This window comes from Canis aureus, chromosome 35 (genome assembly GCF_053574225.1).
Source record: "Canis aureus isolate CA01 chromosome 35, VMU_Caureus_v.1.0, whole genome shotgun sequence".
In the NCBI taxonomy this organism is placed as follows: Eukaryota; Metazoa; Chordata; class Mammalia; order Carnivora; family Canidae; genus Canis; species Canis aureus.
The window spans coordinates 5058238-5083230 of NC_135645.1; the positions used below are offsets into that span (position 1 = coordinate 5058238).

General features: G+C 36.7%; 1 protein-coding gene across 5 annotated transcripts in view; it reads right to left on the reverse strand.

The window, feature by feature from the left end:
• Positions 1 to 24993, reverse strand: part of SEC22A (SEC22 homolog A, vesicle trafficking protein) — a 69222-nt gene that overhangs the window by 2506 nt on the left and 41723 nt on the right. For 4 of the 5 annotated variants that reach the window (XM_077884148.1, XM_077884152.1, XM_077884150.1 and 1 more), the window contains 2 exons: positions 10614 to 10679; positions 277 to 5860 (listed from right to left, as the gene is read on the reverse strand). In XM_077884148.1, coding sequence (XP_077740274.1) covers positions 5630 to 5860; positions 10614 to 10679 — 297 coding nt within the window. In that variant the 3' untranslated portion in view covers positions 277 to 5629. Of the gene's footprint in view, positions 1 to 276; positions 5861 to 10613; positions 10680 to 24993 lie in introns of those variants that run through there. The other variant, XM_077884151.1, reaches the window with a different exon arrangement.

Consider the following 24993-nt stretch of genomic DNA (forward strand, 5'->3'; position numbering starts at 1 on the left):
TCATTTGTCAAAAGATACATTTTGTATCATATTTAAAATGGAGTTACAACTGGATGACTCCCTTGCAACCAAGCTGAACACATTCCTCAAGGTGACAAGCAACTATGAAGCATTCTCAGGGTCTGAGGGGATTCCATCTACCATTCTTACCCTAGAAAAGTACAAAAAACAAACCACAGCAAAATGGACTCTTATATAACTTGAATCTGCATGCTAATGAAATCCACAAATATCTACTAATTCCCCTAAGTGCAAAGAACTAAGCAAGATAGAATATTTGAGTGAGCATTTGAGGTAGAATTTATTCAACAGATGTTTATTGAGGGCCAGCTAAGAGTTAGACATTGTTCTTTAACTTCAAGTAACCAAATAAAGCCCTTGCTCACATGGAACTTACATTCCAGTAGAGAGAGAAAGATATACACACATATATATGTATATAATACATATAATATATAAAAGATTATAATAAAATATAAAATATGTATTAATAATTAAAATATAGAAATATACGATTATATATGTATATAATATATAAAAGATTATATATATGTATTGTATGTATATAAAATACCAAACAGTTATATCTTAAAAGATGGAACAAGAGGACAGAGGATGATGTAGTAAGTGCTATTTTAAAAAATATAGTATAGAAAATATCCCCCACAAGCCCCAAATCCTGGCATTCACCTTTTCCTGCTTTACTATTCTCCATAATATAACTATAAACACACTTTAAAAATATGCTTGCTTAATTTGTTATATATTCTTCCAAAAGGATCTATGTTTCATGAGATGTGAGATTTCTGTCTTGTTCATTCATTTATCTGCAGTGCCCATAACACTGCCTGGCACACAAATAAAAATCTGCTGAATGAATGAACAGTGTCCTAGAAGATATCTAGAATTCACAATCTGTTAAATATAGGATTTATATGTGATTACAAAGTCTTAAGAAAGAAGCACAGGTCTTGTGTGAAATTCTATCCAGGCTTCACTATAGGAAGGACGTTAAGGTATCTGCAACAATGCAGAAAGAATGTGGAAATGTTCTGTTAAATCTGTTTAGTTCTTATAAAATTAGGACTCTGCCTACTTAAAAAAGAAGGCTGCTATCCAAACAAAATGAACTGTAAGTACTTGTTTTGAGTGATTTTCATTGTGTAAAAAAGCTGGAAAAATAATTTTTCCTTTTGAAATAATTTTAGACCTAGAGAAGAGTTGTAAAAATAGTACAGTTCTTGTACACCCTTCACCCTGCTCCCTCTAAGAATATCCCCTTGCATAATTTCAAGATACTCATCAAACCACAAAATTAACATTGATATGATACTGTAGACTGATCTATAGACTTTATTGGAATTTTGCCAGCTGTCTTATTAAGGTTGTTTTCTGGTCCAGAATCCAATCCAGGATTCCCTACTGCATTTAGCTGTCTTATCTCTTCAAATCTGCTATAGCTCCTCAAGTCATTGTTTTTCATGACTTTGACAGTCTAAAGAGTATCAATCAGTTATTTTGTAGAATGTCCTTTAATTTTGGCTTGCCTGATACTGTCTCAAGACTAAAGTGAGGACATGCAGTTTGGGCAAGAATACTACAGAGGTGATGTGCATCTTATAATTGGTGATGTTAACTTTGATCTCTCAGTAAAGTGGTGTCTGACACATTTCTCCATGGTGAAGTTACTATTTTTCTCTTTGAATTAGTAAGTTATCTTGTGGGAGGGCAAATAAAGACATTCTCAGGTGAAAGAGAGAATTTGACACTTACAGATGCACCCTAAAAGAATGGCTAAAGGAAGATCTCTAAGCAGAGAGGAAACAATAAAAGAAGAAACCCTGGAACACTGGGAAAGCAAAAAGAACAGTCAACAGCATAATATAATAGGTTCTCCTTCTCATGAGATTTCTAAATTATATTTGATGACTGAAGTAAAAAATCATAACACTGTCTGATGTGGCTCTAAATATTTGTAGAGGAAATATTTAAGACAATTATAAACAGAGGAGGGCAAAGGGACATAAAAGGAGATATAGTTTCTATGTTTCACTTGAACTAGTAAAAGAACAACACCAAAAAACTGTATAATGCAATACCTAGAGAAATCAGTTAAAACTATACCAAGGGGGTACCTGGGTGGCTCAGTCAGTTAGGTGTCCTACTCTTGATTTCAGCTCATGTCATAATCTCACAGTTGTGAGATGGAGTCCATACTGAGCATGGAGGCTGCCTAAGATTCTCTCTCCCTCGCCCTCTGCCCCTTCCAATCTCTTGCACACGTGTATACAAACTCATTTTCTCTCTCAAAAAAGAAAACTACACAAAGAAATAAACTTAAAAACACCACAAATAAATCAAAATGGAGTTCTACAAAATGTTCAAGTAACCCACAGGAAGATTTAGGAAAAAGAAAACATAAAAATGAAAACCAGAAAACAAAAAATAAGATGGCAAACGTAGGCCCTAATACATCAATGATTACATTAAAAGTAATGGTGTAGGGCAGCCCGGGTGGCTCAGTGGTTTAGCACCGCTTTCAGCTCAGGGTGTGATCCTGGGGGCCTGGGATCAAGTCCCATGTCGGACTCCCTGCAATGAGGCCTGCTTTTCCCTCTGCCTGTGTCTCTGCCTCTCTCTGCCTTTCTCTGTCTCTCATGAGTAAATAAATAAAAATCTAAATAAATAAATAAATAAAAGTAATGGTGTAAATACAACAAATAAAGTTGTTAATCTTCTACCAGAAACTCACTTCAAATAATATAGGCAAAGTGGAAGTAAAAAGACAGAGGATATATTATGCAAACATTAATCAGAAGAAAACAGAAATTACTATATTAGTATCATATAAATATAAAAATATTTCCAAAAAGAGAGAGGGCTAAAGAGACTATAAACCGCATATTATATAGTGTTACATAGATCAACCCACCACGAAGGCAATAATGCCAAATGTGTATGAGCCAAACAACAGAGCTACAAAATATGCAAAGCAAAAACTGATATATTAAAATGAGAAATATACCAATCCACAATTACACTTGAAAACTCCAGGGGATCCCTGGGTGGCTCATGGGGATCCCTGGGTGGCTCAGTGGTTTAGCCTTTGGCCCAAGGAGCGATCTTGGAGTCCCGGGATCGAGTCCCATGTCAGGCTCCCGGCATGGAGCCTGCTTCTCCCTCCTCCTGTGTCTCTGCCCACCCCCCCTACTCTCTGTCTCTATCATAAATAAATAAATAAATAAGTCTTAAAAAAAAAAAAAAGAAAATTCCAGTACTCCTCTCTCAACCGATAAGACTAAATAGAAAGTCAACTAGGATACAGAAACACTGAACACCATCAACCAACCATTGGATCTAGTTGACATTTACAGAGCACTTACTCAGCTGCAGTAGAATACACATTCTGTTTAACTGCTCATGGAACATATAACAAGACAGACCATATTTTGAGCCACAGAATAAATCTCAACAAATTTAAAAGAACTGAAATCACACAGAGTGTTTTCAACCACAGTAGAATCAAACTAGAAATCAATAATGGAAAGAAAACTGGAAAATCTCCAAACTCTTGGAAACAAAACATTAATTCCAAATAATCCATAATCCATAATCCATAGGTCAAAGAGGAAGCCACAAGGAAAAAAAGTTTTAAAATACATTGAATTAAATGAAAATAAAAATCCTCTTGTAAAAAGCCCAAATACCCATTGACTGATGAATAGATAAAGAAGATGTGGAGTGTATGGGTATGTGCGTGTGTGTAGATATTCTATTTTTATATATTTTATATATATATATTCTATTTTATATATTCTATTCTATATATATTTTATTTTATACATAAACATATATATGTATAAACATACATATATATATATAAACATATATAGACATACACACACATATATATTCCATTATATATCCCATTATATGTGTATGTAATGCTCCATTTATATAATGGAATATTACTCAGCCATAAAAAAGAATGAAATCTTACCATTTGCAATTTGCAATGACATGAATAGAGCCAGAAATTATTATGCTAAGTGAACTAAGCCAGTCAAAGAAAGGCAAATACCTCATAGATCTCATTTATATGTGGAATTTAAGAAACAAAACAGATGAAATGGGAAGGGGGGAATGAGGCAAACCTGGAAACAGACTCTTAACCACAGAGAACAAACAGGGTTGCTGGAAAGGAGGCGGGCAGAGGGATGGGTGAAATAGGTGATGGGGACTAAGGAGGGCACTTGTGATGAACACTGGGTGTTGTATTTCAGTAATGAATCACTAGATTCTACACCTGAAACCAATATTACACCTATGTTAACTAGATAAAATTTAATAAAAACTTGAAAAAGAAAAAAATAAAAATTTTAATGAAAAAAAATGTAACATATCAAAATTTATGGGACACAGATAATGGTGTTCAAAAAGAGAAATATTTAACACTAAAAATATATATTACAAAAGAGAAAATTCTCAATTATCAAAGCTCCCATCGCAAAAGCCTAGAAAAGAAGAGCCAAAGAAACCCAAAGCAAGCATGAAGAAGGAAATAATAAAGAGTAGAAATCAATAGAATTGAATATACAAAAAAACCCCAACAAAACAAAGAGCAGGTTCTTTGAAAAGTTCGAATTAATAAGTAAGTCTGACAAAGAAAAAGAGAAGATACAATATGAGGAATGAAACAGAGTATTAGGGACACCCGGGTGGCTCAGTGGTTGAGCATCTGCCTTCGGCCCAGGTCATGACCCTGGGGTCCTAGGATCAAGTCCCACATCCGGCTCCCTGCAGGGAGCTTGCTTCTCCCTCTGCTTATGTCTCTGCCTCTCTCTCTGTCTCTCATGAATAAATAAATAATTTTTTTAAAAAAAGAAAGAAACAGAATATTACTACAGTACTACAGATCATACAGACATCAAAAGGATAGTTAAGGGATACTCAACCAACTCTACACACATAAACTTGATAATGAAATAGACCACTTCATCATTAAATACGAACTATCATAAGTCATGTATAATGAGAAAGATAATCCAAATAACTGTGTAACTATTAGAAAAATGGAACTTAATATAGATTATATAGTCATGGTAATCAATACCATGTGGTACTGGCAGAGAGACGGACACATACATCAATAAAAGAATACAAAACTCAGAAATAGGCTCATACAAATATGTACAACTGATGTTTGACAAAGATGCAAAAGTAATTCAGTGGAGGAAAAAAAAAACCTTTTTTAAAAAAATGGAGCAATTGACCATTCATCCATAAGCCAAAAACAACAACAAAGTTCAAAAAACAGAGAGGTGGTAATTTGTGCGGAGGCCACTACACTCCCTAGCGACCTCCCAGTGACTCGCCATCATAAGCAGCACCTAAGTAGCACCTTAGCGAAGATCGCAGAGATCGAAGCTGAGATGGCTTGGACTCAAAAGAACAAGGCCACAGCACACCACCTAGGGCTGCTGAAGGCTCGTAAGAGAGCCTTGTTAAGCTTCGTAGAGATCTCATTACCCCAAAAGGTGGTGGTGGTGGTGGGCCAGGAGAAGGTTTTGATGTGGCCAAGACAGGTGATGCTCGAATTGGGTTTGTGGGTTTTCCATCAGTGGGGAAGTCAACACTGCTTAGTAACCTGGCAGGGGTATATTCTGGGGTGGTAGCCTATGAGTTCACTACTCTGACTACTGTGCCTGGTGTTATCAGATACAAAGGTGTCAAGATCCAGCTCCTGGATCTTCCAGGTATCATTGAGGGTGCCAAGGATGGGAGAGGTAGAGGCCGTCAAGTCATTGCAGTGGCCCGAACATGTAACTTGGATCCTGATTGTTCTGGATGTCTTGAAACCCTTGGGACATAAAAAGATAATTGAAAATGAGCTGGAAGGCTTTGACATTTGCTTGAACAGAAAACCCCCCAACAATGGCTTTAAGAAGAAGGACAAAGGAGGCATTAATCTCACAGCCATTTGCCCTCAGAGCGAGATGGATGCTGAGACTGTGAAGAGCATTCTGGCTGAATCCAAAATTCACAATGCTGATGTGACTGTATAGTGATGCCACAGCAGACGACCTCATCCATGTGGTGGAAGGAAACAGAGTTTATATCCCTTGTATCTATGTGCTGAATAAGATTGATCAGATCTCCATTGAGGAATTGTATATCATCTATAAGGTGCCCTACTGTGTACCCATTTCGGCCCATCACCACCAGAATTTTGATGACCTATTGAAAAAGATCTGGGACTATCTGAAACTAGTAAGGATTTACACCAAACCCAAAGGCCAACTGCCAGACTATATACATCTCCAGTTGTGCTGGCTTATTCCAGGACTACAGTGGAGGATTTCTGCATGAAGATTCACAAAAATCTTATCAAAGAATTTAAATATGCTCTGGTCTGGGGTCTATCTGTGAAAGATAATCCTCAAAAAGTGGGTAAAGACCATACGTTGGAGGACAAGGATGTCATTCAGATTGTGAAGAAGTGAAACCTTCCCTTCTGCCCATCTGCTGGTCCAACCATAGCAGCTTATCCCATGACCAAGCACCCTATCCCAAACCCCTTCCGGCTTTGGCAGCCAGTGGATCAGGAATCAGGGGAGGGAGATGGAGGCCCTCAAACTGGAACTTTACTTGTCTTACCTTGGTGTCACCTTATAAATTCAACTGCATAAAGGACCTGGTAGGCCAGCCAGCTATGTGCAAAACAAAAGTCCAAAAAACAAAAACAAAAAACACAAACCCCTCAATCTAATCATCTAAGTCTCAAATTTCATATAATCTTATACAAAATTTAATTAAAAATGGGTCATGAACTTAAATGTGAAACATAAAACTAAAACTTTTAGAAGAAAACAAAAAAGAAAATCTTGGGGTAGGGGTAGGGAAAGAGTTCTTAGACTTGAATCAATGGAATCATAATAGCATATGGTGACAGATGGTTGCTACACTGTGGTGAGCATAGCAAAAGGTATAAACTTGTGGAATCACTGTGTTGTACACCTGAAACTATACTTCAATTTAAAAAAAAGTTCTTAGACTAGATACTGCAAACATTTTCCATAAAAGAAAAAAAACTGATAAAATGAACTTTATCAAAATTAAAAACTTTCGCTCTGCAAAAGACCTGGTTAAAAGGATGAAAAGACAAGCTACAGACTGGGATAAGATACTTGCAAATTATATTTCTGTCATAGGACTGATGTCTAGAACTCTCAAACTTGACAGAAAAAAACAAATGATCCAATTACAAAATAGGCAAAAAACATGAAAAGACATTTCATCTAAGAGGACACACAGATAACAAATAAGTACATGAAACAATATTCAACATCATTAGCCATTAGAGAAATGCAAATTAACCAATGTGAGGGATCACTACACACCTAACAGAATGGCTAAAATAAAAAAGTGATAACAAATGCTGGAGAGGATGTGGGAGAAACTGGATCACTCCTACAATGCTGATATGAGTGATATAAAATGTAAAAATGTAAACGTAAAATGGAATTCTACTCTGGAGAACTGTGTCTATCTCAATAAAACTAACGACACCACTACTACAAGACCTAGCAATTACCCTCCTGAGAATTTATCTCAGAGAAATGAAGACATGTTCACACAGATACCTGTACATGAATGTTTATAGCAGCTTCATTTAAAATAGCCCCAAACTGGAAACAACCCAGATGTCCTTCAATGGGTGAATGATTAAACAAAATATGGTACATCCATACCCTGGAATACCATTCACCAACAAAAAGCAACAAAAAATCGTTGATAAATGCAAGAACCTGGATAAATCTCCAGAGAATTATATACTGAATAAAATAATGCCAATCACAAAAGGTTCATACTATATGGTTCCATTTACATAGCATGACCTAAAATTAGGAAATTACAGAAATGGAGAACACATTAGTGGCTGCCAGAGATTAAGGGGCAGAAGGGAAGTGGATGTGGCTATAAAGAGGCAAACAAAGGCTGCTTGTGGTAATAAAACTTTTCTCTGTCTTGCCAGCATTGACATCAACATCCTGGCTGAGATAACGTATTATAGTTGTGCAAGATGGTACTACTGGGGGAAACCCAGGTAAAGGTTATGTATCTCTCTTACAACAACTACAATTATCTCAAAATAAAAAGTTTAATAAGAAAAACAACTTCACACTCACATATTTGTCTGCAACTTATTTTATAAACAACTAACAGACACACTATATGCATGCACATACAAAACGAGAGTGTAATATAGAAAGAATTGCAAAATGTTAATAATTAGTGTCTCTAAGTATACTAGTCTTTCAACTTGTCGGAAAGTTTTCAAAATAAGCACTGCGGGGAAAAAAGAACAGTCTCTAGTTTCCAGATCCTTTGATTTCCTCTTCCAATGTTCCACAGCAAGATTACTCCTATCTGACTGAGCTGTGTGTGTCCATAAGTACCCAGAACCTGGAGAAAAAGGCAACAAAACCATGGAGTCGAAGCCTTTGAGGTCTGATCTAAAGGGAATGAAAAAAATACCCTAAAGGTGGAACATGTTACAGGATAAAACATGGTATGTTTTACCGTGGAAAAAACTGGCATTATTATCACTCTGGCTCAAGCATATTTGGAAAGCAAACAGTTTCATGCCCGTCAGTGAGAAAATTGGCTTTTTGCTTTTCTTTTTTAAAGCATGAATCCAATTAACTTCTCTCAAGTAAAAGAACACGTGAGTGACAGTGCTCCTCTCAAAACTATTAGCTGTCCTGGGAAATATAATAGAGGTGTGCCTGATGCAGATGGGGCCCGAGTCACTGACTATAAGAACTGGCTAGGCCTCAGTGAAAAATGGCAACAATAACAAGATTAGTGTGGTACTTTCTGTGAGGGTTTAATGGACACAAGGAATATAAAGAGCTGATCAGCACAATTAAGAGCTCATTTCATTTTGCTATTATTAGTAGTATTTAAAATTATTTCATTAAGGCCTTTGATAAAAAATAATTTTAAAAAATGTAAATATATTAAAATAATTTTATTAAAGCAAAACAGCCAAAAGTACATTTTATAAGAATTACTCATGAAATTATTTTAATGTTAACATTTACCTCATTGTTTTAGAATATGAAATAATGCATGTTAAGTTATAAAACTGTAATTTCAAAGCATTATAAAAAATTATACAAATATAGTAATTTTGCTTACAAACAGCATAATATAGTGGGATGAATATGATATTTAAAATAAAAAAACCCAAAGTCAAATCCTGACTCTACTGCTTACTAGCTATGTGATTTCTCAAACTGCCTCAGAATTCTCATTTCCAAAAATGAGATAATGTCTTCTGTGTGATAGGGCTATAGAGATTATAGTTTAAAATAAAATCTACACAAAAACACTTCATAAAATTAAAGTACTTGTGACATTAACAAATACAAGTGTTCACATTTCCTGCATGAAATGTCATTCATTATAATTAAATCTGTCAAACTGGATAGAAAATTTCTAAATACAAATGCTTAAGAAAAATTAGAGGATTAAAAAAATAGGGCCACTTGAAACTAAAATGTCTCATCCATCTTTATATAAAGTCAAATGCATATATTCAAAGTATTTCACCAGAGACTTCTGAGTTTTAGATAGCCTTATGTTTGCAGTCCTGAATCTTTCTAACATTCTTTCTATGCAAGCCAGAGAAATGTGTCACTAATAAACGTTACATCAAAAGGTCTGCTTGCTTTACCACATTTCAGCAAAGACATTCCTCTTACTTCTCAGGAATGCCAGGACCTAGTTCCCTATCACCAGGTGCAAAACCTCCTGGCTCTGTAAGTCTCGTATCTAACCTGTCTTCAAGTCCTTGCGGGCTTCCTCCAAAGTGTCCTTCCCTCACCCCCCATCCCTACTGCCATTACCAGAGTTTCTTCTTTAATTGCCTTCTGCCTTAAGTAAGGGAATCACCTTCAACTAATTTCGTTTCTTCCAATTTCTCTATTCTGGCAATCCATCCTAGTCCTAGTCCTCACTAATAAATACCCGAAAATTCTGCTTCTGCTCTTCTTTTACACTTCTTTCATACTTTCCCAAAAGTATAAAATCCTCATGCTGAAGTATAAGAAGAGCTCTTGGGCTCAATAATCAATCACCAAAAAATCTAGAAGTAGCCTTTACTGCCACAGGCAGCTGACATACTACCACTGAAACCTGGCACAGAAGAGTGTAAACATTAATTAAGTTCACTGGGCTCTAAGTCCATTCAAAATGGAGATGTAGGGGCACCTAGGAGGCTCAGTCAGTTAAGCATCTGCCTTCAGCTCAGGTCATGATTCCAGGTCCTGGGATCAAACCCCACATCGGGTTCCCTGCTCAGCAGTAAGTCTGCTTCTCCCTCTCTCTCTGCTTCTCCCCCTGCTCATGCTGTGTCTCAAATAAACAAATAAAATCTTTTAAAAAAATGGAGATGTAGATCATAAAGCTAAAAAAGGCTCAAAAGAGAAGCAAAGAACTCAGACATTATTTTTATTTATTTAAACTCCACAACCAATTATTAGAATTAATACCTGAAACAAACAATAATAGGAAAATGTTTTTTTAAAAAAATGGGGAGAACCTACCTGGTAAAGGCAGGCTGCTGTTCCAAGGAAAAATGCAACAACGTAATTAAAATCTTCACCATCACTCTGCAAAAACAAAATTAAAAGTTACTTTTTTTCTGGTGGAAGCTCATTTCCAAAAAGAATCCATCAGGATAGGATACAATAATGTTTATGCACAAATGGTATGTAAGAATTCTCAAGAGTCCTAAAAGTCCAGGGAGTGTGAGGTACAGAAAGACTACCAGTGTTCCTCTATGTTTTGGCCCATCAATTTCATTTTACCCATGTATGAAAGGTGAAATGAAATGAAATCACTTATGTCAAAAGGTTTTAAAATGGTGCCAGGGGCCATGAAGGAGATGGGCCTTTATGCACATCCTCACTGATGAAACCATGAACTCTAAACTGGGCCAAACTACAAATATTCCAAGGACTCTGCCCAAACACCTGCAATTACCTATGGTAAGAGTCTTTGCTAAGGGACAGCCTCAGCAACCAATTATATTCAGGCAAGACTAGTTTTCTACTGCCAACGCCAAACAAAATTCTTTGTAAGCAACACATACAAACATTTTTTTGGTCTTCTTTAAAACCTTAAATTTTGTGCCCTAAAGGGACACAATTTGGGTTGCTACCCAAACTGTGCTCTCCCAGTTGCAATTCAGAGATCCCATATAAATGCTTTTGTTTTATTTTAGCTCTGCCTCTTTTCTTAGTCAACCCAAGAAAAGATGAAAGCCAATGGGAAAGTTTCCACATAAGGTAAAACAAAACAAAACAAAACAAAACAAAAAACAAACAAACAAACAAAACAACTCTCTCCACTGAAAAAAAAAAAAGCACAACACTCCAGTGGCCTATAAAGTCAGTCCTGCTTACTAGGATCACTACCTGACTCAAATAAGCATTGACAAACCTTACTATCAGGGAAGCCTATCATTGAATCTTCCAATAAAGTAATTTGACAGGATTTAAAAAAAAAAAAAAAACTGAAGTTACTGTCCACTAGAGTGTGCTAAATCCCAATGAGAACAGTCACACACTGTGCGAGAAAAATAGCCACCCAGAGGAAAAACAGATACATCATATACAGAATGTTTTTTTCCAATGAAAACTAATGGAAAACTAATAGAAAACCCAAGTTTTTCTATTCTCTCTTGATTCCTCTTACATATCTATATTTAATTTCTTTCAGTGTTTTTATGAAGTAAAACATATAGCCCAAGCAGGAGCATTACATTTGGCCCTTATTTTAGAAAAAATATATTTACACAATGAAAATGTTCACAGGACATGGGAGTGTCTCTCATGATAATATATAGAGAAAATTCCTTTTCCATTTGCTATTAGGCAAGAGAACTGATCGTAAAGCAGAGGGAGAATGGCTTAACCTAGCAGGATAATCTTAAAATAGGAACCATTAATCTGTCTGGAATGTGTAGGCTTGTTCTACCTCAGAGGCACAGAAGGTCAACATGAAACCTTCCTAACTTTAATAATTCTAAGACTTTAAGTCCTGCTTGTTTTTTCTTAATCCTTCATTTCTTAAGTGATCATTTTTTCTGATTATAAAAGCTTATGTTGATTATACAGAATTTGGAAAACAGACTGTCACAAAAAAGAAATTCATATAGTCTATAATACCATAACTCCGGGAGGATTCCCACTAACCATTTCATGTATTTCCTTCTGATATTTTCTGTACAAAAATATATGCACATTAAAAAATGGAATTATGGGATCCCTGGGTGGCGCAGCGGTTTGGCGCCTGCCTTTGGCCCAGGGCGCGATCCTGGAGACCCGGGATCGAATCCCACATCGGGCTTCCGGTGCATGGAGCCTGCTTCTCCCTCTGCCTATGTCTCTGCCTCTCTCTCTTTCTCTCTCTGTGACTATCATAAATAAATAAAAATTTAAAAAAAAAATGGAATTATACTTTTATATACTAGTTTTTAATACTACACATTATATCAAACACTTTCTCAAGATACCGAATATTCCTCAAACGCATGATTTGTAGCGATTATTTAACGTTCCATTGCGGGGATATACCATTAATTACCCTACTGGGATATTATTTTTTCCCTTAATTTACAATATCACTTTGTAACTCTCTTAATTGCCTTTGGAACATTTAAGAGCAAGTTCCTGGAGTCAGTCAGACCTGGGTTCAAATCTTTCCTTACTATCTGTATGGTCTTGGACTATTTAACTTCAATTTCCACTTAAAAAAAAAAAAAGTTGTAGAGATTAAATAACATTTGCAAACACACAGAACTGTAACTGGCACACAGTAAGTACTCAAAAACATTTACCAACCTCTCTTTCCCTGAGGTCACTGTCTGCATCATTTATCAGATAATTAGATTATCTTCTAGTATTGTTTAAACCCTTATCTTCTCAAGTAGACCCTAACCTTTATTTTTTTAAATTGAGGTATAATTGACATAAAACATTATATTAGTTTCAAGTGTATGCCATAACAGTTCTATATTTGTATATATTGCAAAATGATCACCACAATAAATCTAGTTGTCATGTGTCACCATACAAAGTTACAATTTTTTTTCTTGTGATAACTTTAAAATTTACTCTTAGTTACTTTTTTTAAAAAAATATTTTATTTATTTATTCATAGACACACAGAGAGAGGCAGAGACACAGGCAGAGAGAGAAGCAGGCTCCATGCAGGGAGCCGGATGTGGGACGTGATCCCAGGTCTCCAGGATCACACCCCAGGCTGCAGGCGGCGCCAAACCGCTGCGCCACTGGGGCTGCCCCTTAGTTACTTTCAACATACAACACAATATTACTGACTACAGTCACCATGTTGATGTTACATTCCCATATTTATAAGTTTGTACCTCTTGGCTCCCTTCACCCATTTTGCCCACTCCCCCAATCCCACTCTAACCTTTCTTCAAGGCAGAAAATCAAACTTACAACCTGAATGAACTGAACGTAGTAGGAATTCAGCAAATGCATGTCGAGTTGAGCTTAAAAAAAATATTTGTACTTGCCAAAGACTACCTATAAATATATTCTTTCATTCAATAAATATTCTTTAAACATTTATGGGCAAGGTATTTTATTACTAGACTTAGGATAGAAGTAAATCCATATGAACTCAAGGAGCTTACTTTCTAATTAAGGAGGCAGATACATTAACCAACAATTCCCACCCAAAGTGTTAACTGATGGGATAGGTGTGTATACAGGGTACAAAAGGAGACTAGTAGAGATACATCTAATTCTGCCTGGGGTAAAAAAAAAAAAGGGTCAGAAATGGTTTGTTCAAGGAAGTAAAGCTTAATCTGGGTCTTGAAGAATGAACTAATAGAAAGGGAGACAAGCTGGGGAGAGAATTCCAGGCAAAGAGAGTAGCACATACAATCAAAAAGAGGCAAGAGCTTAGGATGACTTCAAGTCTTCTTGTTAAGGCAACATTTGAAAGATACCATTCACTAAATTGGGAATACAGAAGGAAAAGTAGGTTTGAGAGCAGAAAAACTGAGTTCATTCTGGACACGTTATTTTAAATTTTTTTTTTTTTTATGATAGTCACAGAGAGAGAGAGAGAGAGAGAGAGAGGCAGAGACACACACAGGCAGAGGGAGAAGCAGGCTCCAAGCACCAGGAGTCCGACGTGGGATTCGATCCCGAGTCTCTAGGATCGCACCCTGGGCCAAAGGCAGGCGCCAAACCGCTGCGCCACCCAGGGATCCCTGGACACGTTATTTTAGAGGGGCCAGTTTGACATCTAAATAATCATATTTCATAGATATTTAAATCAGCTTCAGGAAAGAGTTGAATCTAGAGATCTTACTTTAGTCATCTATTTAAAGAGTTGTTAAATGTCTAGGACAATCAAATGTAAATCTTAATTCTTGATTGGCTCCAGATTGGAGAGAGGAAAAGAAACTATAAAGGATATTTAGTCAGTTGTAGAAATTTGAATATGAATTTTTAGATTAGATAATACTGCATTGCTCTTAAAATCTTTGGTGTAATAAAGGTATGATGATTACGTAGGAGAATTCCTGGTCCTTTAAGGCATACATACTAAATAATTCTGAAATAAATTGTGATGATACCTACAATTTTACTTCCACATTATTCAGGGAAAAAAAAGAAAAAAGAAAGAAGGGTAGGTAGGTATACAGATGGATGCTAATTGTATTGTCTTTAAAATCTTTCTGTAAGTTTGAATTCTTCCAAAATAAAATGCAGTGGAAGGGGAATACAAAAATTTAATGCTATGCAACCACTAAAATGAATGTAATAGATCTCCATATACTTATATAAAATGATCTACATATTGTTAGGTGGGAAAGATGCAAATAAGTATAGAGTATGTTGCCATTTATATAGAAATACTTTGAAAAGAACAACTGCATAAGTAAATATGTACTAGCATATGCACATTATCTCCCTAGCAGGATAACCCAGTGGTTGACTTTAGGGAAGAGAAATGGGAAAAGAATGACTTACTGTGACAACAGGCTTTGGAATTACAGGCTTTGAAACTGTAGGCATGTGCATATGCAGGAGGATGTGTGGGTATGTGTACAGATTAACTTTTTTAAAAAAGGCCATCATGAAAATATCCAAAGAGAAGGTAAAGTGTAAAGTTAAGAATATAAAGCCAAGGGCAGAACACTGAAGAATGCCATTATTTAAAGGACAGGTGAAGGAAGAAAGTTTACCAAATAAACTTAGGAATAGGAATATCAAAGGAAAAAAAAATACAACAGGAGAAAACTGTTTCATGAAAATGAAGGGATAAGAAATTGTTGGGCAGTGTGGGTGGCTCAGCGGTTTAGCACTGCCTTCAGCCCAGGGTATGATCCTGGAGACCCAAGATCAAGTCCCACATTGGGCTCCCTGCGTGGAGCCTGCTTCTCCCTCTGCCTGTGTCTCTGCCCTGCTCTCTCTCTCCCTCCCTCTCTCTCTCTCATAAATAAAAAAATCTTTAAAAAAAACTGTCAAGGGGATCCCTGGGTGGCGCAGCGGTTTAGCGCCTGCCTTTGGCCCAGGGCGCGATCCTGGAGACCCGGGATCGAATCCCACATCGGGCTCCTGGTGCATGGAGTCTGCTTCTCCCTCTGCCTATGTCTCTGCCTCTCTCTCTCTCTCTCACTGTGTGCCTATCATAAATAAATAAAATTAAAAAAAAAAACTGTCAAGAAGAATAATGTAACATAAACTATTAATAGTAATTGATTTGCTCCTAAGTTCTCTAAAATAAATTTTATTTCTGAAATTAAACAGTCACTTTTAATAGGAAAAACTGAATAGTATGTGAGGTGAGGCAGAGAGGTCACATAAGATGAGACCTCAAGAGTGGCTGCAGCATTTGGCAATTGAATACCAGTGAGCTTAATGGTCAGGATTTGGAAGAATGAAGGGCAGAAAAGAGATCAAAAGAGATGAAGAGAATAGGGGTGAAGGAGTGGGAACAACAAACAGTATATTCTTTCAAAAAATGAGAAAGGAACATACATCAAGAAGGTTTTTTGTTTTTTTTTTTTAAAGATCGGCACACTACGGCATGTTTATGAGCTTGGAGAAAAGAGCCAGTAGATTGGAAGAGATGAAATGCAGTTGAGGGAACAGCTAGTGGTTGAGGGAAGGTGGGACAGAGGTTTGGAGTGGGAGGGCAAGAACAGAGGGATGAAGGCAGGGGGCAGAGCAGGGAAGGAGGGGGTAGACTAAGGAGTTCAAATAAAAATTTTAAATATGTTACTTTTACCCTTAGAGTAATACTAGGATACCAATATATTGCTTTGAAAACTAACAGAGGGAAAGAACATTTTCTTAAAGGTGAAGATGAAGAGATAAGCACAGGCTTTATATAAAAGCCACACAATATTTTTGGATGATACCATAAAAATGACTGTAATCATTGGGAAATATTTACTTTTTAATTTTAAGTGGAAGAAAGGGCATAAACTTATATAATGGATATGAAAGTATATGTATGTATTTGTATGTATATGTGTGTGTATATATACACACACACACAAATAAAGAGAAAATTTGGAGATGATTTTTATTTTCCTTATACTTTTTCCCTCAACTCTTTAACAATGAGCATAGTATCAGGAAAAATACTTTTATTTCTTTTGAAAGCAAGCAAGCACTGCATCTTAGCATAGATATTATGCCACTAAATAAATCAAAAACTTCTGTTGAGCTTTAATAGGTAGAAATAAATCTATGGGAAATAAAGAACTCAAGGAATAAAAGCAAGTTGATTACTTCTGCTTTGTAGTAGCCATTACAATTTCAAAATCAGAGTCTTAGACTGTTACTACTGAAGTGGTCCTTGAGCCTATGTAGTCTAAAACCTGTCTCTTGAAGAATAGGAAAATGAAATCCAAAAACATAAAACAACCCATCCAAGGTCACTAAGTCAGTTACTGGCAGATGGGACCCAGGTATCCTGAATCTAGACTAGCATTTCTACTGCTGTATCAGATTCCTCAATTTTTTCCTAATGCACCACATGCAAATTACTTCTAGATTGGCACCAGTTTAATTAGTAATCATTGTCTCAAGGTTGACCATTTAAGGAATACAGGCAATATAAACCTAATGTGATAAAAGCTTCTATATTCATGAGGTGTCAGTTCATAATAAACTTATTAACATCTCTAAACTCAGAACAAAATTAGGAAATGAGTGAAAATAATCTAATTTACATATTACTGTGAACCCTAAATCAAATTACCAGCTTAAAATAAAACTGCACTCATCCTACAGCTCCCCTAGTTTGAACTTAAATTCCAAAGAAAACATTTCAGTGCTATATCTTTTAATGAATTCCTTGTTATTACTCTAAGAGGCAGTTTTGTTAATTTAGAAGAAACAAACTTGTACTGCATCTTCAAACAGTGTTAACAATATACAGGAATGTTGATTCATGTGGGTTCTCAAGTTTAAATGTGCCTCAGGCACCAACTTACATACTAGAAGATAAATGTGGCAATCATTTTTAGCATTCAGAAAGGAGTTAAAATTCATGGCCTTAAAAAGGTAAACTTTAATATCAATGCACTGCTCACACTCAGGAAATATATGTATTTTCAGCTAGATCTAAAAATATGATCCACAAATCAATCCTTGGCTCTTCAATCAAGTATTAAAGAAATGCTGAGGGCACTTCCTCTGCACACTGCCTTTCTGCCTCCTCTATAACCACCATGATCCGAGTAACTCCACCACAGTTAACTTTAAAACAGGTAACTTTAAGTCCCATGCCCTGGAATTTGCACTCGCGTTTACACAGCACACCATCTCAAAAAGATCTATTTTTCCTGACCAAAAATTATCTACAGTGACTCTAGAGGTTATTTCTAACACAAAATACAATGATGAACCACAGAGAAGGCTGAAAGTATGTCTTAAATTCAATGGCTTTAGTGAGAATAAAAAGGATCTTTTTCCAGTACAAGTCATCAACAATAATGAAATAGACGCCAATGAGGGAAAAGTAAAAGCAAGAGACCTCAGGTCCCCAATTCTGTATATATATTTTAGGTTAACCTGGGCTGAAAGAATGTACTTGTTGAAACTAATCTAGTTTGTACCCCTAATCCTATCCTGCTTAAAACTCTAAATTGATCACAGTATCCTCTGCAGTTTGACATTCCATTCTCTCCTTCTGTTTACCTACTGTCCTTTCCATCCTTTAAGACACAGAATCCTGGGCAGCCCGGGTGGCTCAGTGGTTTAGTGCCACCTTCAGCCCAGGGTGTGATCCTGGAGTCCTGGGATCAAGTCCCACATTGGGCTCCCTGCATGGAGCCTGGTTCTCCCTCTGCCTGTGTCTCTGCCTCTCTCTCTCTTTCCCTCCCTATGTCTCTCATGAATAAATAAAATGTTTAAAAGAAAAAAAAAAAAAAAGGAAGACACAGAATCCTTAGAAGGTAGATATTTCCAACACCACACAGTGCTCCTAATTCATTATTCTTAGAAAAAAAACATGGAAAAATATTTCCAAGCATGACTTATCAGAACATTTTCCTCTATGTTGATATAAAAATCCCCAATAACTGCAATAGGAACCTCTACTTTTGGTCCAATGAATTTCCAAAAGCAGTGATTCTCATTTAGGTGATTCTCATTTAGAAGATCAGAATTTGCTGGAAAATATTTTCAACCTATCTACAAGTGACAAACTAACTGTGGACTATATTCCTCCCAACTTTGTACTGATTCCTTGTTCCTGTCTTTAAGTGTCCCCATTTTAGAAACCTCAATTACTGATGAATGTATGTGGAATAGGTCAGGTGGCTATGATAGAACAAAGATTTAAAACAATCTTAAAGGAACCAAGTAACTAAGTGTCCATAGTTTCCAGACAGCTAAAAATCCCATTTCGACCAGTTTACAGGTCCTTGGATCAGGTGATAAGGAAACACTGTTGGAATAAATCTAGGACAGCAGTGAAAAAGAAAGAATTCCATGTCAACCATTAGAAAGACACATCTCAAAGATACAAGCATCTACTGAGTTCCCAAATTATAATGATCTACTAATTAAAAAAAAAAAAAAAAGCCTTCTAATTTCTTCCCTACTTGTAAGGTACTCCATGTTTCCTTCATACTCCAGCACCACAGTTTTAAGGAACTGTTTAAAACAATCAAAAAACCTTGAAGCTTCTAGGGGAAACTGGTCTCTAAGACAGAGGCAGTAAGTAAGAAGCTACAAAAACCAGGGAAAGTGCTCAGGCTCCCTTTAACCCCAACAAAAATATTTACCTTTACTCAACTAAAATGTTATTGAAAATCTACCTATTAGGTTGGGTTAACAGAAGTTGTCTTTTTTTTTTTTTTATGCTTAAATCACAGGTGTTACTAAATACTCATTTTTATTACTTAAAATCTGAATAATATAGTCATATGGTTCAAAGAGTAAAAATAATATAAGACATATACTGTGAAGAGTCTCATTCCTACCCTGCTGCCCATCTGTCCAGTTCCTACTGCATTTTTTAGTTTCTTATTGTTCAAGAGTTTCTTTATACAAATAAATGTAAATTAAAAGATATTATTTTCTCCAATCATCTTTGGTGGGGGTACTTGGGGATGAGCTGAGAGGGACTAGTGGTTGCAGGGTCAGAGGGTCTCCACTGGCTTTCTCAAAATGGCCACTATTCTCAAAGGGCACAAAAGTATACACCTGACATCAAAACATGAATCACATTCCCAGGTTCCACCCAGGCTGGGACACTGACATCCCCTCCTGGCCCGCGTGAAGGGGAAAGCTCAGCTGTTCCATGAGAAGAGAAAGCCAATCCACCATTTCCTAGAAGCTGGCTGGGTACAAGGAGCTATACTTTAACTGCTAAGTGGAGCCACACCTAATGAAAACCAAAGGCTGGAGAAGGCTCCTCCCTTCCCGGTCTTTGTTTTAATGTTGATGGGTGGTATGAATGTGTGTGTTTCAATTAATAGACTTTTATCCTTAGAACAGGTTTATGGAAAATTAAGCAGAGAGTGTACTGCTGAATTCCTACATACCTGGCTCTTCCCTGTTCACAGTTTCCTCATTAACATTTTACATTAATGTGGTACATTTGTTACAACGGATCAGCCAACAGTGACACATCATTAACTGAAGCCCACAGTTTACATTAGGGTTCGCTCTTTGTATTGTACATTCTCTGGGTTTTGACAAACGTAGAATAACGTAACCACCATTACAGTAACATACTGAATAGTTTCACTGCCCTAAATCCCATGGAGCATGGGATTTCATCCCTTTCTACCTCCCTCCATAGTACTGGCAACTTCTCATCCTTTTACTTACTGTCTCTATAGTTTTGCCTTCCCCAGGATGTCATATAATTAGAATCATGTAAGTATGCAGTTTTCTCAGGCTTCTCTCATTAAATAATGTGCACTTAAGGTTTTGCCATGTCTTTTTGTGGCTTGAGAGATTTCTTTTTATTACTGAAAATACTCCATTGTACAGCTTGCCAGTTTGTTTATTCTTTTATCCTTTGAAGGACATCCCAGTTGCTTCTAGTTTTTTGAAATTACGAGTAAAGCAGATATAAACATTCATGTGCAGGTTTTTGTGTGGACATAAGTTTCCTACTCGTTTAAGCAAATATACCTAGAAGCCTGACTGTTGGATCATACAGACAGCCAAATTGTCTTCTAAAGCAACTGAGCCATTCTGCACTCCCACCAGCATTGAATGAAGAGTTCGTATTTACATATCCTCACTAAACATTTGGTTTTGTCAGTGTTTTGGATTTTGCCATTCTAATAGGAGTTTAGTGGTATCTTATTGTTGTTTTAATTTGCAATTCCTTAGTGACATATGATGTTGGATATCTTTTTTTTTTTAAGATTTTATTTATTCATGAGAGACACAGAGAGAGAGAGAGAAAGAGAGAGAGGCGCAGAGACACAGGCAGAGGGAGAAGCAGGCTCCATGCAGAGAGCCCGATGTGGGGCTCGATCCCGGGACTCCAGGATCACGCCCTGGGCCAAAGGCAGGTGCTAAACCGCTGAGCCACCCAGGGATCCCCTGGATATCTTTTCATGTGCTCATCTGCCACCTGTATATCTACCGTGGTGCGGTGTCTGTTCCATTCTTTTGCCTAATTTTTAATTGTATTATTTGTGCTCCTGAGTTTTAGTTCTTTGTATGCTTTGGACATAAGCCCTTTGTCAGACCCGTTCTGCAAATATTTTCTCTTAATCTGTGGCTTTTCATTCTCTTAATGCCCTTCCCAGAACAAAAGTTTTTAAACTTTCACGGATCAGGGAAGCCCTAGTGGCTCAGCAGTTCAGCATCGCCTTCAGCCCAGGGTGTGATCCTGGAGTCCCGGAATCGAGTCCCACATTGGGCTCCCTGCATGGAGCCTGCTTCTCCCTCAGCCTGTGTCTCTGCCTCTCTCTCTCTGTGTGTGTGTCTCTCATGAATAAATAAAATCTTTTTAAAAAATGAAAAAAAAAAAAAACCTTTCACGGATATTTTTGATGTATCTAAAAAGTCATCACCAAACCCAAGATCATCTTAGTTTTCTCCTGTTATGTTTTTTAAGTTTTATATCTTACATTCAAGTCTGTGATCCATTTTGAGCTAGGTTTTTTTTATTAAAGGTATAAAATCTGTGTCTAGATTTATTATTATTTGCATGTGGATGTCTAGCTATTTTAGCACCATTTGTTGAAAAGATTATTCTTCCTCCACTGAATTGCTTTTGTTCCTTTGTCAAAGATTGACTATACTTGTGGGTGTATTTCTGGGCTCTCCAGTCTGTTCTATTGATCTGTCTATTGTTTTGCCAGTCACACTGTCTTAATTATTACAGGTTGACAAGTCTTGAAGTTGGGTAGTACCAGTCCTTCGATTTCCTTCTCCTCAGTATTGTGTTGGCTATTCTGAGTCTTTTGCCTTTCCCTACAGGATCACTTAGTCTATATCTACTAAATAACTTTCTGGGATTTTGACTGGGGTTGTGTTGAATCTACAGATCAAATTGGGAAGAAGTGACATCTTAACAATACTGAATGTCTATCCATTTATTTAAATCTTTCTCTTATCAGAGTTTTATAGTTTTTCTCATACAGATCTTATATGTATTGTGTTAGATTTATTTAGTGCCTCATTTTTGGAGATGCTAATATAAATAGTATTGCTTTTTAAATTTCAAATTTCAATTGTTCCTTGCTGATATTAAGTAACTTTTATATATTTACTCTGGATCCTGTGACCATGCTATAATCATTTATGAGTTCTAGGAATCTGTCAATTTTGAGGATTTTCTACATAATCAGAATATCTATGAATAAAGACAGTAGTGTTCCTTTTCCCCCCAATCTGTATGCCTTCTGTTTTCTTGTCTTAACTGCATTAACTAGGTTTCCCAGTACAATGTTGACTAGGAACGGTTAGAGGCAAATCTTTGTCTTGTTCCTGTTCTTAGGGAGAAAGCATCTAGTTTCTCATCAAGTTTGGTATTAGCTATAGGGTTTCTGTCGATGTTCTTTATCAAACTGAGGGAGCTCCCCTTTATTCCTAGTTTGTGATGGGTTCGTGAATAGGTATTAGACTTTGTCAAATGCTTTTTCTCCATCCACAGATATGTTCATATGATTTTTCTTCTTTAGCCTGTTGATGTAATGGATTACATTAACTACTTGTCCAGTGTTGCACCAGCCTTGCATATGTGGAATAAAATCCCCCTTGTCTGTGATATATAATTCTTTTTATACATCATTGGATTCAATTTGCTAATATCTTGTTGAGTTTTCCATCTGTGTTCATGAGTTACATTGCTCTGTGATGTCTTTTTAAAGTAGCAATAGGCTGAGAAATCTCAGAGCCATCAGTTAGTTACATGTAAGTAGTAATCAGTTTAATTCGATTATTATTCTTCTGAAACCTAAACAACAACTTCGATGAGGCAGAAGCAAAGACATTACTGCTCAGAGGGAAAACATGAAACACTCAGGAATCGAGGCAGGCATCAGCCAGTTGTAGCAGCTCAAAAGCATGAAAAGATATAGTTTATACTACTTTCCTTATTTTTTTTTAAGATTATTTATTTATTCATGAGAGATGAGAGAGAGGCAGAGACACAGGCAGAGGGAGAAGCAGGCTCCATGCAGGGAGCCTGACGTGGGACTCGATCCTGGGTCTCCAGGATCAGGCCCCAGGGCAAAGGCAAATGCTCAACCGCTGAGCCACCCAGGCATCCCTATTTTCCTTATTTTGAAGTTGTGAATCAGAGGAGGGGGAAGCAAAGATCAATCCAGGAAGATGAGGGATAAGATATCTGAGTGCCTGAAAGAAATCATTTTCTTTAATAGCTTTTGTGAGATACAACAGCCTTGTCTGACTTTTAACTTAAAAGTAATGGGGGTCTAAGCTCCCGGTTCCACATGTGGACAGTCTTCTGAGTCAGGGATGGTAAGTCTCTGCAACACAAAAACTTCTCTCTACTCAGATATGCTCCCTCCCCTTATTTATTAATTTGCTAACTTCAAACAACCTGAGAATTTTTTTAACCACAAAAAACCATCTTCACAATTTTTGCCAACTCCAAATACTAATTATACCATTACTTACTTAATAAATTACATAAAGTTGACTTTTTGTCAAAATTAATTTTAAAAGGAAAATTTTATATCTCTATCATTAATCTTACCAAATACAGATACTACACATTAACATACACTAAATATACAACCCTTAAATTAAAAATGTTTCTTCCTCTACCACTTAAAGTCATCCACTGTACAACTAGTGGTAAATATGCCCCATACTTGGAAAATACTCATCAAATTCAGCCTTCTTCATTTTATAAGTAATGATATTGAGGACTAGAGAGTAAAGTGAGCTATTCAAGGTCACAGAGCTAATCAGGAGCTGAGATGGAGCCAACCCTCTCTCTCTTTCCTCCACAAAAACCATCTCTTCACACACCTATACTACTGATCTTTCCACTACATCAAGTTAAAAAAAAAAAAAAAAAAAAAAAAGGAAGAGGCTATCCTATTTATTAACTTTTCCAATCAGCTTTCTCCAAATTGCTTTTTCTTTTTGGCAGGTTGTCTAACTGGCTCAAAACTGAACTCCTGCTGGAATAAAGCTGACCTGGCTAGGGAATAGGGACAGGAACACCAAAGGACAGTAGCCAGCTGTCCTAGGTCTCAAAGGGAAGAGGGGCTTTAACTGGGGGTTTAAGAGGTTTGAAAAACGAAACTGAAAAGTCCTGAGAAGCTCTGCCTACCTACTCAAAGGGACAGCTTAACTGCCTGGAACCTGTGATTTCCTCTGCTATTGGCTTCAAACAGCTGAGGACATTCAGAGGGTACTCAGAATGGTACTAAGTGTTCCCCAAACTAACAAGCAATTTTAAAAAAGAATACAAGGTATGCTAAGTGGGTTTTTATGAATGGTATTCTGAGCTTAATGCTGACCAAAAACAGAGAACTAATTTACATGTGGAAGTATCAGGAAAAAAAAAAAGTCTTCAGAGAAAGTGAGTACAAACAAAGGTAAAGAAAACTATCCAGTCTGAAATGTGCTTAACTTTAAGAAAGAAAGAGAAAAAGTTAGTATATTCTGACAGCCACGGTCTCTGGAAAAAATTCTACTGGAAAACAAAGTAGTTGGCAATATCTGAAAACAATAATGGTTTCAGGTAGTCACCAACAAAAAGGAAAAAGAACAGATAACAAAGTGGAAATACACAGAACTGGGACAAAAACCTGCCTTTAAATGCCTTCTTTCTTCCATTCCTTTCTGTCCATTAGGATCCTTTTAGATCCAGCTCACCCCTCCTCCACAAAGCCTCTTTCTCCTATCCTTACACTGACTATTCCTCTTTCAAACTCTACGTACTTGGCAATTATTCATGTGCTGCTTT